General features: G+C 48.4%; 2 protein-coding genes across 3 annotated transcripts; one reads left to right on the top strand and one right to left on the bottom strand.

Moving 5' to 3' along the window:
* The first annotated feature begins 2,139 nt into the window (after positions 1 to 2,139).
* GSTZ1 (glutathione S-transferase zeta 1) lies at positions 2,140 to 8,574 on the top strand. Of its 2 annotated transcripts, none has more exons than XM_008944588.1 (9): positions 2,140 to 2,154; positions 2,677 to 2,724; positions 3,496 to 3,519; positions 3,901 to 3,981; positions 4,449 to 4,574; positions 5,107 to 5,182; positions 6,556 to 6,608; positions 7,861 to 7,910; positions 8,347 to 8,574. In XM_008944588.1, exons 1-9 carry the CDS (start codon positions 2,140 to 2,142, stop codon positions 8,471 to 8,473), a joined length of 600 nt encoding a protein of 199 aa, XP_008942836.1. In that variant the 3' UTR covers positions 8,474 to 8,574. The 2 variants fall into 2 exon arrangements, with proteins under 2 accessions (XP_008942836.1, XP_008942835.1); XM_008944587.1 differs by having other exon boundaries at positions 2,677 to 2,728; positions 3,452 to 3,519.
* A 1,202-nt stretch (positions 8,575 to 9,776) lies between these two features.
* Positions 9,777 to 16,725, bottom strand: LOC103777050 (actin-fragmin kinase-like; the record flags this gene model as incomplete). Its single annotated transcript, XM_008944589.1, has 11 exons — positions 9,777 to 9,937; positions 10,137 to 10,234; positions 10,897 to 10,951; positions 11,256 to 11,347; positions 11,669 to 11,868; positions 12,622 to 12,809; positions 13,323 to 13,445; positions 14,235 to 14,258; positions 15,768 to 15,840; positions 15,988 to 16,110; positions 16,620 to 16,725. Coding segments are annotated over 11 exons (1,243 nt in total), but the record flags the coding sequence as incomplete, so codon positions are not given.
* Positions 16,726 to 17,048: the final 323 nt, after the last annotated feature.

Here is a 17,048-nt window from a genome sequence, read left to right as displayed (position 1 = left end):
GTCTCGGCAGGGAGCAAGGAGTGTGCCCCCGTGCTAAATAAACTGCTGCCTTTCAAAGCCGTGGCGGCGATTGCTTAAAGATGGTTTTCCCATGGGAGCTGCTAACACCAGCGCCTGCCGCAGGGATACCGCGAGTCTGGGAGCAAGCCTCTACCTTCTGCTTAGAGCTTTCCACTTCAGCCCAGCAGGACAGAAGCAGTGCCTTGCAGACGCCCAGGGTTCCCCTGCAAAGCCTCCAAGGAGCAGTTTTCTCTCTCGTGTTTCACGGATGCCCTGCATCAGTCCATGTGTACACGCTGCTTGGAGTCACAGCTCTCAATAGGCGGGTGAAAGGCTTTCCAGTTGTATCCCAGATATAGCCTGGACAGAGGTAGTATCTGGAGGAGACCATACTGAAATGGACAGGCTTGGAAACCTGAGAGCTCAGCATGCTAAGTTTAGGGTGCCTCCTCCACATTCCTAAATGGTGAAATGCATATCCCAGATTTTTACTCTGGATTGGGTTGTAAGCCTACACTTCCCTCACTGCACCGCTGATGCTAGAAGCAAAACCAGAACCAAACCAGAAATCTCAGTAGATTTCAAGCAAATGTCCTCCTCCTATCCTCCCAGCTCCGGCTGGTCTAGCCTGCAGCTTAGGGGGACTGTACGCTATGGGGTTGTAAATGGAGGCAGTTCTTCCCTCCTGCTTCCCTGGCCTATGCTCAGCTCTTCCTCTGAGTAAGATGAGATATAATGTCACTCTGGGACCCGTCCACTGAGGACAAAACATCCTTGCTGTCTTTAGTCTTTACTTAGCTGATTGTTTTGCATGTGATCTGCCCTGCTGCTGGGACAAAACCAGCAAGTATTGAAGACATTACTCCAGGCCCAGCCTCTGGAGACACAGTTTCCAGCTGAGGGACTGGCTGTTTTCCATGTTCTTTTAGGTGAAATCCCCCAGGGCCTTGAAATCACAGAACAAAGCAATTAGCTTAGCACAATTTATTACAAATGATAGTGCAGGCTACAAAAACAGTGAAGAACCCTAGAAAGGATCAAGAGAAATGCCTGTCAGCTGAGAGGCCAGAGTCCAAGTGAATTTCTGAGCCAAAAAATCATCAGGAAAAAAAAGAAAAATAGCATGTCACAAATGCTGTATGTTTCCCTTTAGAAGTCATAGTTTGTTTCTTTACCTGCAACGCACCAGATCAGACATTTGAAAAAAGTGTAGCTTTCTAATGCCAATTCCAGAAGCAAAGAATTTAAGAAAAATCAGTAAATACTTTGTCTACACAAGCATTGCCAAGACTCCCATCACTTACGTCCTCACTTATTAAATTTTTCCAGTAAACCTTAATTAATCAAATGCATATCTCATCTAGAAGTTATTTGAACCAATCTAAACTCTAAGAAAAGGGTCAAGTTTACAAAGAAGACTGGAACAGAGATCCTTAGGGTCTCTAGATTTCTGTTGACAGCTCTGTGCGTCAGTAAGCAAATCCCTGCCTTGTTCTGCCTTGCTGTCTGTCTCTGGCATAGTTTCTGTGCATTTTCCAGAGGTGGAGACATGCATGCCTGGTGTGCCATGTGATCTATGGAAGGAAGGAGAAATATGAATTATGGTTTATATAGAGACATGTGTGAATACCAGTTTCCTGTGGGAAGAAAAGACTGTAACACGACAAAGCAAGCATCCTATTTTGCACAAAGTTGCACCCTGCACAGGTTTCCCCTGTTCAGGGAGGAGGCAGTCCTTCCCTAGTGAAACAAATTCTGCATGTGGTTTCGGTTCCCTTGTTTTGTTCCCCAGGGCTACATTTCTGCACTGGCAACTGCTGAGAGCCTGACAGCCTCTCTAGATAGCTTATATATTTCTGGAAAAAAAAGCTAGAGAAATGAGGATGGTTGCTAAATGTGCTTCCAATCTCAAAGCTGGTTGATGGTTCTGACCTCAGGGCTGGGGCTGCAGCACAACATGTGGATGCAGCTTGCTCAGGATTGAATCTGACTGGCTGGGTTTTGTGTCCTGGGCACAGATTTGGGGGCATAGTCCTTCTCTCATTGGCTTCAGGAAAGAAGCCTTCCCCCATCCCAGCAGTTAAAAGGGAAGGCAAAGAGGTTGGGTTTATTTCCTGGAGTAAACTGCACACATTGACCATGGCATCTGAAAAGGTGAGAGCTTGGACAGGGGGGAGGTGTCCAGAAATGCTGCCTCGGTGCCAGAGTTCAGGTAGAGGTAAATTGTCTGTCCTCTTGGTCTTCATCTCAATCAGCAGAAGCTCTTCTTGTTTGGAGAGAGGCCTGGCCCTGCCCTGCATGGCTGGAAAAGCTATTTCATGCCACACAAATACCCGGTGCAGGTGCTTGGCACAATCAGTGGGGAATTTGTTTCAAAAATCTAAGATGGGATAGAAGCTAGCAACATCTGATAGGGACAAAGACAGAAGCTTTGCAGGGGTTCATTTTAAGGTGATGAGTGCATTGCTGGAAACTTTGGGTCCAACTAAATATTCGGAGGGCCAGCATGAAAGACAGTGACACAGAACAGTGGCTTTCAGAAAGAAGCCCCCTCTTCCCCAGATGCTGCTCTTCCCTGTCTTACAGTTCCTGAAATGCTTGCTGTTCATGCATTGTTCTCCTTAGGGTGCTGTGGTGTTCCCACCAGGTAACCACCTTCTCTCTTTCTCCTCTCAGCCGATACTTTATAGCTATTTCCGAAGTTCCTGCTCTTGGAGAGTGAGAATTGGTAAGATGTGCTGTTGATCTCTCTTTTGTTGTCTTGTCCTTATTGCAGGATCCTCCCCTTCACTAACCCAATTAATCAGTCACTTATTAAGAGTGAGATCAGCAAACATGAACTTGGGACAGCTGGGCATTTCCCAGGTGGGAGGGATGGGAATGCCACAGCTTACCAGAAGCAGGGGGAAGGGAGAGGAACAGACAGGAGGGCTTTGCTTGACCTGCAGTGAGCCACAGGGAACTACTCCTTTCACCCAGCTAACGTGATGCAGGCAGCTGTTTCTTCCACATTACCTAGAGGGGCCCTACACTTTTTCGACACAGACACTGCCTCAGACTCTGGTCTGCCCAGGTCCTGAGAGCTACGCAGGGCTGGGAATGGTCTCTACTTGTGCTCTACTTGCCTCAAGCAAGGTTTTGCAGTGAGCACAGGGCCCCCTGCCCTCCATAAGCCAAATCAGGAGGGGCTGTGCTGCGAGGAGTGGCAAAGCTCATTTTGAAAAATGCAGTGGTTTTGCCAAGATGGATCTTTAGTTCTTTGGTCCTTCATTTGCCAGAGCACTACCTTCTCGGTGGGATCAGACCACCTGTCTTGAGGGATTAGGTATTTTTTTTTTTGTTTTAAAGTCTTTCTTTCTTCAAATGGAGATGGTAAGGTTCCTCTGAGCCCATTACCAATGAAACTGGTCTCCATGTGCCTGTCTGAAGCTGTACTCTCTGCTCTCCCTAGCATTGGCTCTGAAAGGGATTTCCTATGACCTGGTGCCAGTGAACCTCCTGAAGGATGGGGGGCAGCAGGTAAGGATACAGCTACCATTGCTCTTTCCAAGGGTACTGAACTTGGGGATAATTAGGAGAACTGGGATTAGAAAGTTTACAAGCAAAGTCAAGGAATTCCTCACTGCTTCTCTGTAATAGTTGCTTTCAGCCAGTATTCCCTGGCATGCAAGGAAGAAGCAGAAGATGACTGCAGGAGACAAGAAGTTTTTTTCTGGCCCTGGATGCAGTGATCCCTGAGCTGTAGTCCAGCATAATTTACTGCAAATTCTACTACTGAGGTAGAGGGGAAAACCAGGTTAAATAATAATAATAATTTGGTAACTTGAGTTATAGGGGAAGAAAAAACAAGGAAGAAGAATTTCTTGTTGCAGTAGAGTAATCTCAGGTTTGTTTCCACAGTTTTCTGCTGAATTCAAGGCAGTGAATCCAATGCAGCAAGTCCCAGCCTTGAAAATCGATGGCATCACCCTTTCTCAGTCTGTGAGTCACCAGCCACATCCCTGTTAACCATTCACTCCAGCCTGCTGCCCAGTCTGGAGGGTATGGCTTTGCCCCATTCTTTCCCCCAGAGCTCTCATCTGTGTATTGGACAAGAGATGGCATTTGCAGGAAATAATCTCACTTGGGGGCAGAAATAGCACATAGCCTCTGCTGGGAAACTGCTGTCAAGGATTTCAGCTTAATTCAGCTTTAGTTTATAACTCCAGCCTTCACTGAGCAGCTTCTGGTCTGACCTGGGTGACTGTGCCAGGGTTTGCCTGAAATTAAAGCTGGGTTAAATGACAAGTCCCAAGCAGACATCAAAGGGGATATTCTGTTGCTTGGATTGTTAAACTTCATTCAAATGCTGTTGCATTCTCTTGGATCAGCTCCTGTTTCCCAGATGTTCAGGATGTGAACTTTTCCTTGGCTCTCCCATAATCTCCCCTTATCTCTGTTCATTACAGCTAGCTATACTTCATTACTTAGAAGACACCCGTCCCAACCCCAGGCTCCTGCCCCAAGATCCGAAGAAGAGAGCCCAAGTCAGAATGATTGCTGATCACATTGTCTCTGGCATTCAGCCACTCCAGGTATTGCCTTGTCATATCCATGCAAACCAGAAAACCAGGATGAGTTTCTAGGAGTCTGTATTTCTGAAAAGCTCAGTGTCTAAGTTGCTGCCAGCTGACAGAATGGTAAGCCTGTGTGTTAGCAGGTGCAATCTCTCCTTAGCCTCTGCCTGATCCACCAGTGGCAACAATACAGTATTTTCCTACAAAGAAAATCCTGTAGCACCCCCCAGGGTTCTTTCCTGAAACAGCTGAACCCAAACAGTTTCACTGCTGGGTCTAGGATGTTTTAGGAAGAAGACAGTTGAGGAACCCAGAGGGCAGAGGCAGAGGGATACCCTGGCAGCTGTTACAGGAGGCCAGTCCCAAGCGAAGGAGACAGCAGAGCGCGTGATTCGGTGAGGGTGAGGTCAGGGCTGACCCAGCAGGCTGGACTCGGGCTGGGGTTCCAGCATGGCAACTCTTTATCTCCCCTCTCCTCCACTGGATGAGGCAGTGGGCAAGATCCAGCCAGCAGCAGTCAGTCTAACCTGGAGATTGCTTGCCTTTGCAGAACCTGAGTGTCCTGAAACAAATGGGGGAGAAAAAAATGGAATGGGCTCAGAACTGCATTGCATCTGGCTTTCAAGGTGCGTCCCACATCCAAAATAATCTTCGCCTCAACTGACCCTTCAAAATGCTGCACCGGTGGGGTCCTACTTTCCTCTTCAAGCAGAAGAACATATCTCCCTAGGCTGGTGTGCTGAGTCTTTTCCTGCTGGCATAGGAAGTGCTTTTCCTGCCCAGAGTCCTTTAGCCAGGACTGGTGGCTCTCCAGGGTCTCAGAGGAAAGATGCTGTCCCCAGGGTGCTTCTGCTGCTGCCTGTGGAAGAGGGGAAGCCTGGGGCCATCCAGTACACTGCAGCAGTTGATTCACCCTGAAGGATGAGGTCTGACAGCACTTCTTTATACCCAGCTGCTCCCAAACTAGTGTCTTTTGCTTTACAGTTCTATCGATCTATATTTATATGCTTTTGTAATCATGGAATCACAGACTGGTTTGGGTTGGAAGGGCCTTTCAAAGTCATCTAGGCCAAACCCCCTGCAGTGAGCAGGGACAACTGCAAGGAGATCAGGTTGCTCAGAGCCCTGTCCAACCTGACCTGGCATGTTTCCAGGAATGGGGCATCGACCATCTCTGGGCAACCTGGGCCAGTGTCCCACCACTCTCAGTGTACAAAGCTTCTTCCTTCTATCTAGTATAAACTTCCCCTTTTTTAGCTTAAAAGCATCACCCCTTGTCCTGCTACCACAAGCCCTGCTAAAAAGTCTGTCCCCATCTTTCATGGCAAAAGCAGGGGATCAGAAGGGAAATAAATCTCAATAAATAACAAGAGAAGGGAAGAAAGAGCGGCAGCTGTGCAAGGCCAGGGAAGGGCACGTCTGTGGGTGTCAGCTGCCACACGAGTCCCCACACAGCCCAGCTGCAGCCACAGCCCGCAGCCGGCCCAGCTGGGGCACCCCCTGCTCTGTGTGCCCTGCCAGGGATGGGCCATCAGACCAAAGGGAGCTGATGGCAAACTCTCACAGAATCCAGCAAGCAGCAGAGTATTTCTTTACCCCCTTGAGAGAAATAGGGTGCCTCCTATTTCCTCAAAACCCCTTCCACCATGAGCTGGAATGGCAGTCCCATGGTCACTTCTGGGCAGACACAAACTGACTGAACATTTGCATTTCTCCCCACTCACATATCTCTGCACTGTCCTCTTAGTATTTCAGGTGCATTACATGAACCAGATGAAATCACCCTGGATCACAAAAAGCTGATGGACCCTAAAGACACCAATAACTATGCTGTTTTAAGATTTTGGTTCCTTCTAGGTTCCGTCCCAAATTGCTCCTTTTTCATACTCGCCTCAGGGTCAAAATGCCCTTGTTCATAATTCCCAGTCTGAAAGGTCTTTGGTGTCCCTTTGGAATGAGTTGCCAATGCCTCACTCCAGTGTACCACCTCTCTTGACAGCGCTGGAGCAGACTCTGCAGCACACTGCTGGCCGCTACTCTGTGGGGGATGAAGTAAGTATCCGAGAGAGTGTTGTGTACCACTGGAGAGCTGCAAACTCCAGTAGATTCCATAAAACAGGAAAGGAAATCAGTTGTGGAGACATGGCACAACCCCATCCCGTGTCTGGAGTCCAGGCAGTGCCTTCACCAGAAGAAAAACAGCTGCATGAATCCTACTTAGGCCATTACTGACTTGCAAATAGTTATGGAGATTTTTACTTGTCTGCCTATAACCTGCTGATGGCCAGACTCTGCAGCTCTGTCTAGGAACTGGCTGCTACTGGGGGGTATGGGAATAGATTATACGTATTTAATCTTTAAGAGATTTGAAGCTCAAAATGTCCTTTCATAGGGACAAAGCTTGGCTCAAGAAACAGATACAGTTGTTAGCTCTGCTCTGTGGGACCTTTAGCCAAGTTCTATTTTTTTGCTCTGTTTGTCCAATTTTAACATGGACAGGCTCCAGAGAGCTCACATACAAGCTGTTCTGACCCTCACCCAAGCTAGAGGCCATTCAGGCCTCTTCCACTTAGTAGACCTGTTTGGCAGGCAATTAGATCTTTCCTATAAAAGCCTGAGAAAAAAAAAAACAATGCTCCTGCAACATCCTATGATGCAGAGGATTATCTAGTAGGAACGTAAGGAACTGGAGCCCTAGGTGGGCAAAGGCTAGTTATGAGATCCTATGCTGGAGAATAATGAGTGCTCTGAAAGGCAGCTAGGACTTTGTGGGGTGGGGCCAGCTGCCTCTGTGCAGGTAGGCAGCTGGTTGTAATGTCCTTGAGTCTTCAGATTGCAATTCCCTGAGCCTGTGTGCAAAGGTCCTGTCACATACCAGGTCTTGACACTGGCAGGAAGACATTGGAGAATACTCCTGCACTGCACACAGGCAAAATGTGCTCATCTTTTCCCAGCCATGCAAACTCCCCCCCTGCCTCCACACCTCCTTCTGCAGCTCACTAGCAAGGCTTGTTTGCTTAGGGGCAGTTGCTGTACACGCATTGTGTCTTGAGGACATAATGATCAGCTGGTAAATATGAAATGCCCTGAAGGCTGATGGCTTCTACTAGTGACTGTTAGGAAGTTCCTCTCCTTGTACAATTGTCATATTATTAATGCTGGATTCAAGAATGAGGCTGTCTTGACAGCTGCTTTGTACTGGCTGATAAAATTTCTGTCCTGCTCTCAAAGCCTGCCACCACAGTGAAGCACGATGGGACAAGCTCAGAGTTACTCTGACCCCTCTTCTCTGTTATATTTGCAGGTCTCCATGGCTGATCTGTGCTTGGTGCCTCAAGTTTTCAATGCTGAAAGGTAATTAAGGCTAAGCTTGAGGAGCTCTCCAAGGGCAGTGTAACTCCTTGTGCTGGGTTGTCAAAGCTTGCTTTCTGCAGCTCCTTGTTCCTTTTAGGAAACCAATCCTTTTCCTGCTTGCCCTGTCCAGTTATGGAGTCTTCTCTGCATGAATTTTCCTGTCATAAATACTGTCTCTTTTGGAAGCTCTTGAAAATAAGCAGCTGTGCTGTCTGCTCAGGGGCCCCTGTGGGAAACCTGATCTATGTCCTAGAACCTTTCCTCTTGCATTTATTTTTAAACCTACAAGAATGAACCTTTTATCTTAATGCAAATGTACCCAAGCCTGTGAGACTGTCCCATGCTGGGCAGGCACAGCACACTGTTCTGCCCTTCTGCTCACAGCTGTACTGGTTGTCCAATATATAGGACCTCACAAATTCTTTTCCTTTTGCAGATACAAAGTTGACATGAGTCCATATCCCACAATAACCAGAATAAACAAAGCTCTCCTGGAGCTAGAGGCATTCAAAGTAAGCCACCCATCCCGGCAGCCAGATACTCCTACAGAGCTGCAAGCTTGAAGCCCTTCTCATTAAATCAAGTAAGCTAGAGTGTCAAAGAGGACAACAGCTACAGCTTGAGTAGGACTTCAGTGCCAGCAGGAAGCCTTAGTACTAGTGGCTCACTTTCACCTGGGTAGGAAGAAGGACAGAGGACCTGGAAGTAGCCTGGATGACTTAGAAGAGCTATACCTGTGCTGAAAAGCTTGCAGCTACTTCCAACTACTTTTTTTTTTTTTTCTGTATGCTGTATCTCCATGAAGCAAATTAAAGCAGAAGCATCTGTAATTATCAGAAGTCCCCTTTGTATGGCTTTGGGTTGGGGAATGTGGCCACAAACAACTGTGAGGCATTAAGCCAGTTCTGGAGTCCCCACAGGGGCTGCTTCTTTCTGCTACCTACAGAAGGCACATCAGGGAACCAGTGTAGATGGCGTGCTACTAACTGCTTGTCCTTGCAGCTGCCTCAGAGCTGTGGCAGAATCACCACTGCTGTGGAGATGAACACTAAGAGCTAGTTTCTGACAGAAGACAGCTCAATCGCAGCCCTTGTTGGGTCCTGCAGGTGTTGAAAGAGCCAACAGTCAGCAACTCTGCCACCCCTTGCAATGACAAGAGGAATGCTGGGAATGCTGATTTGTACCTTTTCCTTGTGTCTAGCAGCAGTCTTACAGAATTTTATTAGAAAGATCTGTCTAGAGCAAAGCTGGGTGGTTGTGCCATAGTCAGGGAGACATAACCAGCTCACTCCCATATGCTGAAAACGATGGCATCCTCTTCCCATCCTCAGACAATGCTCTAGGTGTTTTCCTAGTCCTCAGTTGCAGACTATTACCAAAGGGAATCCCATATTCCCTCCAAACCAGAATCATGCCTGTACTTTCACTGTGAGACCTTACAAGCAGCAGGAGTAAATCCCATTCCACTCATCCTAAATGAAACCAAACATCTGAATCACCTTCAGAGCTGAAAGCACCCTGGAAATTCCAGCCCAGAAACCTGTAGGGCAAGAAGGGAAACCCAGAAGCTTTTGACTGTGTTCCTGGGCAGGCTTAGCTCCGATCCCGCTGAATGTTTTGGCACCCAAGCCAGGGATATGGGAGAGAATTTCTGCCAGTCTGACACTATATATCAGCTACCCTAAGAGAGCAATACCCATGGCCTTCACAAAGACTTCACAAACCTACAATCTCTTGTGCTAAGGTAGCATCACCTACATACAGATACTTGAACCACCACATTGCTTGGACACATTTATTGCCATCCATGTCTGTATTCAGGCTGAAGAGCCCTGTCTGTTCCAGGCTCATTCTGAGTATTGTGAATTATCCCAGGTCCAGCTGGATCTTGACTGTGCTGTTGTAAAAGGTCCCAGCACAGTTGGAGCCCCCAAAAACCAACACTGTGTGCAGGTTATGCTTCTCTTTGTTCTCCTGGTCCACATCCATCAGGTGGGTAGGAGTCAGATCAAGCAGCGTGTGGCCAGCTCGGGGAACAGAGCAGAGGTCATGGTGGATCACTGTGCTCCATGAAAGTGTATCTGAAGTAGAAAAGGGCTATCAATACTGAAAAGCCCATTCCTAGTGCAAAGGATGAAATAAATAGACCAGACTAGGTGTTCAGAAACACCACTGCAGCCCCACAGTCACCTTCAGCTATGGAAATGGGGAGGGAGAACCACTCACCTAGGTGAAAGACAAAGGCATCCTGCAGGGCTCCCCTGGCATTGCAGCCTCCACTGATCAGAACCTTCTGGTCTGACACAGCCAGAGCAGCATGAAAACTGTGACCAAAGCAAAGCTGAAAGGTGACTACAGCGAAACCTCCTGGGGTTGCCTCAGTCAGCAATGGGCAGGGGTGGGCAGACTTCAGCAGGAGGCTGGGGGCTTAAGCTGCAGAATGGAACTTAACTTCTCCTTCTCTTTGCCCTGACTTGGACTTGCTGACTAACCCTGAAAGAGCTGTTTGTTTGCTCCACAGGTCAGGCCATAACCAGGCCTGAAAGGCACATCATTAGCTCAGAAGGAGCTATCCAAACTCCTACGTTTTGCTCCATGGAGTGAGCTAGCAGGCCAGCTCGGCCTCAGTCTGTCTGAGGTCATTATTCTAGTGGGCAGTTGTGTCCCTTTAGGAACAGCATAGTCCTCATATGAATTTCTTCCTTTCTGTGTGTCTGTTGTACTTCAGGTACAGTGGAGACCCCACAGCAGGCAATACAGTTCACTAGCACACAGCAGAAAACTTCCTCTAGCTTGAAAGGAAGATTTTCAGGGGGGCTAAGGAGTCTCCCCTACACCCTATAGGCACCAACTAGGACAGCACAGGAATTACTGGTCCCACAGTGGAGAGGACATCCATTAGGTCTGATCACAAGCACCATTTAAACCTGGCTTCAAAGAGAAAGGACAGGAGAAGGTAGCTCCTGGGTCTGCAACAGGATCTTACCAACGTGCAGAAGGCTGTCCTGCGAGGAGGGGCACTGGTGTGTACTCCATGAAACCTGACAGCCAGGGGAAAGGCAGGTGAAAAGTCCAAAAAGCTCAGCCTCATAACTAGACAAAATCTTACACAGTCTGCCACATCATCAGCCTGCATTCTCTGTTATCCAGCTTCTTCCAAAAAAGTAGTTTCTCATTTTTTCCCACTCTTACCCCAGAAAGGGTTTGGGTTTTTTAACCCTAGTTTTGCCTGGTCCGGAGTTTTTATAACATTAATGCTATCTTCCCATTGAGTGTGCCTCACTCCTCAGTCCTTGCCTTAGAACAGACCTTCCCAAGGCATGCACCTGGCACAGGCTTTCTTACCCAGATCCAGGACATGCATGTCACTGAGGTAGAGAGAAGTCCTTCGGCCCCCAAAAATCAGCAGTTTGTTCTTCAGCAGAGTAGCTGAATGCCTGGGCAGAGAACAAGACAGTGAAAAAAATATCATCATTTTCTGAAAACACATTTCAGCCTTCCCTTTTGCTATTGGGCTGCCACAACTTCAGTTCACATCAGCCTCTGACTCCAGCCTCTGCAGGCCAAGGACGGAACCCCACCACGATTCATGACAGGAGGTACTGGGAGTCACATCACAACCCTACCACAGCTCCTTAAGAGGAGCAAATGATGGAGAAAAATCACCTGATATTTAGGAAGTTACATGGGAGTGCAAGGGAAGTTGAGCAGAGGTTTCCTGCTCTATTTTGGAAGGCTGGAATAAGGAGTGCTCTCACCCAAGCCTAGGGAGAGGCTTGTCCCCTTCTGAGATGGGCTGGTACCAAATTTCATGCTCTGGATTGAAGACATAGAGCATGTTGCTGCAGTGTCCAAATGCCAGTGATGCCTTTCTGGGCAAAGTCCCTCCAAAAACAAAGAGCTCTTTGCGGTAGATAGTTGCACTGTGATAGGTGAGCACTGGCATCCTCCCTTTAGCCTGGAAAAAGTTCATCATACATTTGTTAGGAGAAGTGCATTATTGGCTGCATGGCCCATATGAAGGGGCCCACATCATCCAGTCAGTTCAACAAGTCTCAACTTTCACTTTATTGGCTCCCCAGCCAAATCTTTGCTACATGGGCAGACAGTACTTTCTTTGTGTACTCTGCCCCACCAGAGAAGTAAGTCAACCTCCTACCCTAGCTTCCTCAGAACAAGACAGAGAACAGAAAGATTTCATCCAGGCTTATTCTGTAAAAGCTGTTTCATGACTTAGCCAGGAAAGAGACAAGTAGTCCCTTGCTGACCAGGCCCTCTGCAAGGATATGACAGGCAAATGAAGAGTTCAGGGATCTGTGCTCAGAGCAGTCCTTGATTGGAGAAGGCCAGCTCTTGACCTCAGCATTCAGTGCAGCTCTCAACAGCAGTAGGTAACATGAGAAGCCATTGCCCTCTGCCACTTGTAGAGCACCTCCCACCCACAACCTCAGTCAAACACAGCTCTTTGCAGCAACCATTGCTTCACCTTGCTTCATTCCTTGTAGGCAAAGCCCCTGGTTTCTGGCAAGCTTGTGTGGTCTTTCAACATAGACTTCTTATGTCTGTCAACCCCAACTAAGCAGCTCAGACAGCCTGCAGCAACAGTGGACCAGGACTACTGGAGTAAGGATACAGGCACATCAATTGCTACATTCAGTCAGGAGCTGACACCCCTCCTGTGCTTTAGTCTTGTAAGAGTTCCAGTACTTACAGCCACAAGGAGCCATTTCCAGGTGACTGTGTCCAGAATGTAGATCCTGCTGTAGTCTTTGTCCTCCCTTATACCCCCAAAGATGTAGATACGCTTGGTCTCTGGGTCGTAGGTAGCTGTGTGGCCATGCAAGCACAATGGCATGGCATTTTGTAGCTGGAAACCCACTGGAAGCCACATGTCATTGTCTGTGGGGGAAACACCAGAGAGATGGTGTGGGAGTTCAAAGATGCTCTTGATTTCTTCAGATTTAAAGAATATGTCACAAAGTCTTTACTCAAGACCTTGCCCCCTTCATCTCCTCCTCTCCTTTCATACAGGGCTACAGTGGACTAATACAGAAATTAGGTGGGGAATAAGAAGGTGGAAGAGAGGACTGGTGAGGTGCAGAAAGCTGCAGGGCACTGTATCTCACACTTCTCCACCAGCCATCACAGACTGCAGAGGGCACTGTTGCTTTTACCTCTTAAAACTCACCCAGCTCCTTCCAGAACTTACACCTTAGCAGCTGGAAGGCACTCAGGTACCACCCCACAGCTTGTCACAGCACCCTGTGCAGTCAGCTCAGCCTGGAGACCACGCTAGGAGATGCAACACCTTTGCTGTCCCCTCTCTGTGCACCTGAGTACCCTCTCCCACCTGCGTGAGCTGTCCTTGAGTCCCACTGCTCCCGTGGCCTCTGGTAGCCCTAAAGTCCTCACCGATTTCTAGCTTCCAGAGGGCATCCTTGCACGACTGCTGATTGACACCTTGCCCACCAATCAGAACAGCTGTCCCCAGGTCACTGAGGCACATGGCATGGCACCACCGTGGGCTGGGACTGCCTGGGGAGGGGAGAGCACAGGGCTGGAAGTAGTCAGGTGAGACACCCCCACTCCCTTCCCTGCAAGAAGCCAAGACAGCAGAAGGCTCAGAGAGGAGAAAGGGGAAGGTAAGAGCTCCAGGTCCTTTCCCTCTAGGGTGGCAAGAGACATAGCTCCCTGAGGAAGATTTTCTGTTGGCTTTGGGGAATAACTGCTGCACTAGGAGAGACATCGGTAGCAGAGGGAGCCAGCAGAGTCTGGTTGGATTAACAGGCTGCCCCTTCACACAGGTCTGGATGTCCCCTGTCAATTACCCGCCCCCAGAAGGGATATCCCAATTTGCTATCCTTTTGCTACTCCTTGTGAGGGACAGCAGCCCAAGTTCAGTTGTCAGTGCCTAAGATACAACCACAGGAAGCCTGGGGCTGCTTTCAGAGATATTCCTCATACTGCTCTGGTTCCTGCTCCTTTCTTCTCCCAGGCCTCTGCAATTGCTTGAGCAAGCGACAAAATACTTTTTTAACCAACACCTATTCCACACCTTACCCTTTGCCTCAAAGGGCTATGCACCCAGAGGTGTGCCTGAGGTGCAGAGGACCTACAGAAGCATACTGGAGAGCCCAACAGTATTGCAAGCACCTACGCTGAGGGCAACTGCATGGAGAAGAACAGTGTATACACACAGCCTACTTGTTATTCTTGACCACTGGAGAGGTGAAGGATGACGCATGAGAAGCTGGTGACACTAGAGGGAATGACATCACCGAGTGGCTGAATAGACAAATCAGGGTGTAGGAACCAGAACCTCACCTTGTAACTCCTTCACTGCCAGATCTGCAGAGGAAACAACAGAGATGGCCCCATAACGAAAGCAGCCAGAAGACAGACCCTGCAAAGTGCTCAGCTCCAAGGTTTAAAAGCCCTTTGGCCTTCCTTTCTCCAACCCCCAGCACAAAGCTACCTCACTGCAACAAACAAGGTGCAAGACCAAGAATCCTAAAGAAGGTCTCATCAGAAGAAATGCAGAAGACGGGCAGCAGCAGGGCACACTCCCTTGGACTGCCATCATGCTGTCACCATTGCATTTTACCCCTCTGATGGAAGCTTATATCCCCCTTCTCACACTGCCTACAGCAGAGCTAAGTTTATGATGGAGCTATATTGCCTTTGTGAGAAGCAAGCCAAGCCCCAGGAAGTCACTTCACATGGGCACCACTGAGTTATTTTAAAAATTTACACACAATCTTGGTCACATCCTGGAGCTGACTTGGAATTCAGACTCCAGAAGCTAAAAGGTTTGTTCCCTTGGCAGCTACCTTCTCAACACTGAAAACTCAGTACAATTATATTAATTATACATGTATTCCTTTTCATATTCTCTTAAATAACAACAACCAGTGTCTTCCACCGACCTAGTCTTACTAGGAGAACAGACTAATGGAGAAGTTACAGAATGTCACACCTCTTTGTGCTTCAATTTACTCTTTTGTAAATCAAGGCTAAAGATACTTGCCTTCATTGCTAAAGCACCTTTACTCATATGGAGACAGGCATATTATGTTATGGTACAGGATGTTGGCACTAAGAATATCCCATGTTCTATTTCTGGCCTTTTGCCAACAGGCAAAAAAAAACATCAAGCAGTTTATCCAGGACTAAGGAGTAGTTCTCAGTATTTTAAAAGCCAAGACAGATAAGCCCATCTTGCTTTGGAGTTCTAAAGAGAAATGGACTGGGAAATGGTTGCCCAGCAACACTGACAGATCATTCAGACAAGACAGCTAAAATGAACCTGGAAGTTGCCAGTTACCTTCTTCATCGAGATCTCTCTCAGATGCTGTGGGTTCAAATAAAACTTTCCTGGGCTTCTTGTGGTGGACAGAACCCTTTCTCCAGGCCTCACTGGGTTCCACCTTGTCAGATGGTGGCTTCAGGGCACAAACTACTGCCAGGGTCCTCAGTGGTGAGCAGACATCCCTCCTCCCAGGCCTGGATGCTCTAGCAGTCACCTCTGAGTTCCGAGTCTTAACCTGTGACAAAGTACCCAGTCAAATCAGCCCTGAGGAAAAATACCTGAGGCTACTGTCACTTGTCTATTACTGGCCAGAGATTAGTTTCTCGTGGTGGCTGTTTTCAGGCTTGTCTGCCCATTGAGTCTTGGGGGCCAGCACGCCAACAGTATCAGCCACCAAATACATGCTGAGCAATGCAGCTTCCTGTTGCTGTATGTCCAGCAGCTCACTTCCAGACTGCTGGCTGCAAGGGACACAGGTAGCACAAGGCACCTGAAAAGGCAGAAAGGCCACCTCTGCTAGGAGTAGCGAGGCTGATCCATCGGCCCACCAAGGGCTGTTAAATTCATCCCTTCCAAAGGCACTGCAATGGAGAGTACCGCTTTCTGTAGCACAAGTAAACCCTCAGCTCCAGACCTGCCTAGCCAGGTCTCCACTAAGATATCAATGACAAATGTTTCTGCTAGACATCAACTGAGAAGCTACAAGTGAGGGAGAAGATACTAAGAAGAAAGTGAAATAATGAGAGGAAGGCTCCAGGATACACGTACCACGGTAGGCTCCTTCAGGTCCTGTCCAGGGGGCGTATTATCTGCTGGGAGCACTGGTGACTGGGTGGTCTCTGGGACAGTGAAGGGGTGTGTGGGTGTACTGCTGGAAACACCTCGGAGCAGCTGCAGAAGAAACAGTGACAGTGAGAATAAAGGGACATGCCAAGTGTGCTGGCCTACATCCACAAAGGGTGAGCAAAAGGATGTCTGGCAGGGGACAGATTCCCTGCAAGGGAATAGCCCAGCTTTTGTCTCCAGCACCACCACAATAAAGACAGAAAGGCAAAGCCAGGTAGTGAGATATGCTAAACTCAAGGGCTTCAGCACAAGGTAAAACAACTGTGTAAACAGCACACACCCAGAAGATAGTGCAACTATAAGTGGATGGCTCTCTGCTACCTTTGCCTGTGACACACAAGGTGTTTTGGCAAAGCTGTGTTTAGGGAATAGGCCTGGAGCATCACAGAGGGTTTAGGCTCAGCAGATGTGCATTAACAGATCCACATGAGGCAGCCCTGCCTTAGAGTAGCAAAGGGAAGGAAAAGAAAGGAGGGGAGGCAAAGTTCTGTAGCTCAGAAGTGACAACATTTGGGACTCAGGGCAGGAAGAGAAGAGGATGGCGGTTCTTTTACCTGTCCATTGACAGTCAGGACAAGCTTCACAGGGTTGCCTTTGTCCATCTCTCTCAATGAGGCCATGAAAATATCTGTCCTCCAGGCACCTTCCCACACCAACGATCTGCACAGAGAACCATGAGTTTTTAGCTCACAAGTGCCACTGAGCAGGGAAAAATTTCTGCTCCCACACTAGCTGGTAACACCAAGACCCAGCACCGAAAGCAGCCAAAAGGAAGCTGAAAGCTTCACTAGAGAGAAGCACAATGGTGGAGGACCAGCAGGCCTGAGCAGCTTTAGGACAACGCCAGTAGAACCGAGCAGCACCACAGAGCAGACAGCTTCCCCAGGACCCCCCTCCTGACCTGTGGGCAGGATCCAGCGTGCCGACTCGCTGCGGGGCGACACCCGGGGACACCACATCCACCGCGACGCTTGTGTCCGGAG

Source organism: Merops nubicus, unplaced genomic scaffold, assembly GCF_000691845.1.
Source record: "Merops nubicus isolate BGI_N331 unplaced genomic scaffold, ASM69184v1 scaffold46737, whole genome shotgun sequence".
NCBI lineage: Eukaryota > Metazoa > Chordata > Aves > Coraciiformes > Meropidae > Merops > Merops nubicus.
The sequence above is the reverse complement of the archived record's forward strand: the minus strand, read 5'-3'. Positions and strand labels throughout refer to the sequence as shown.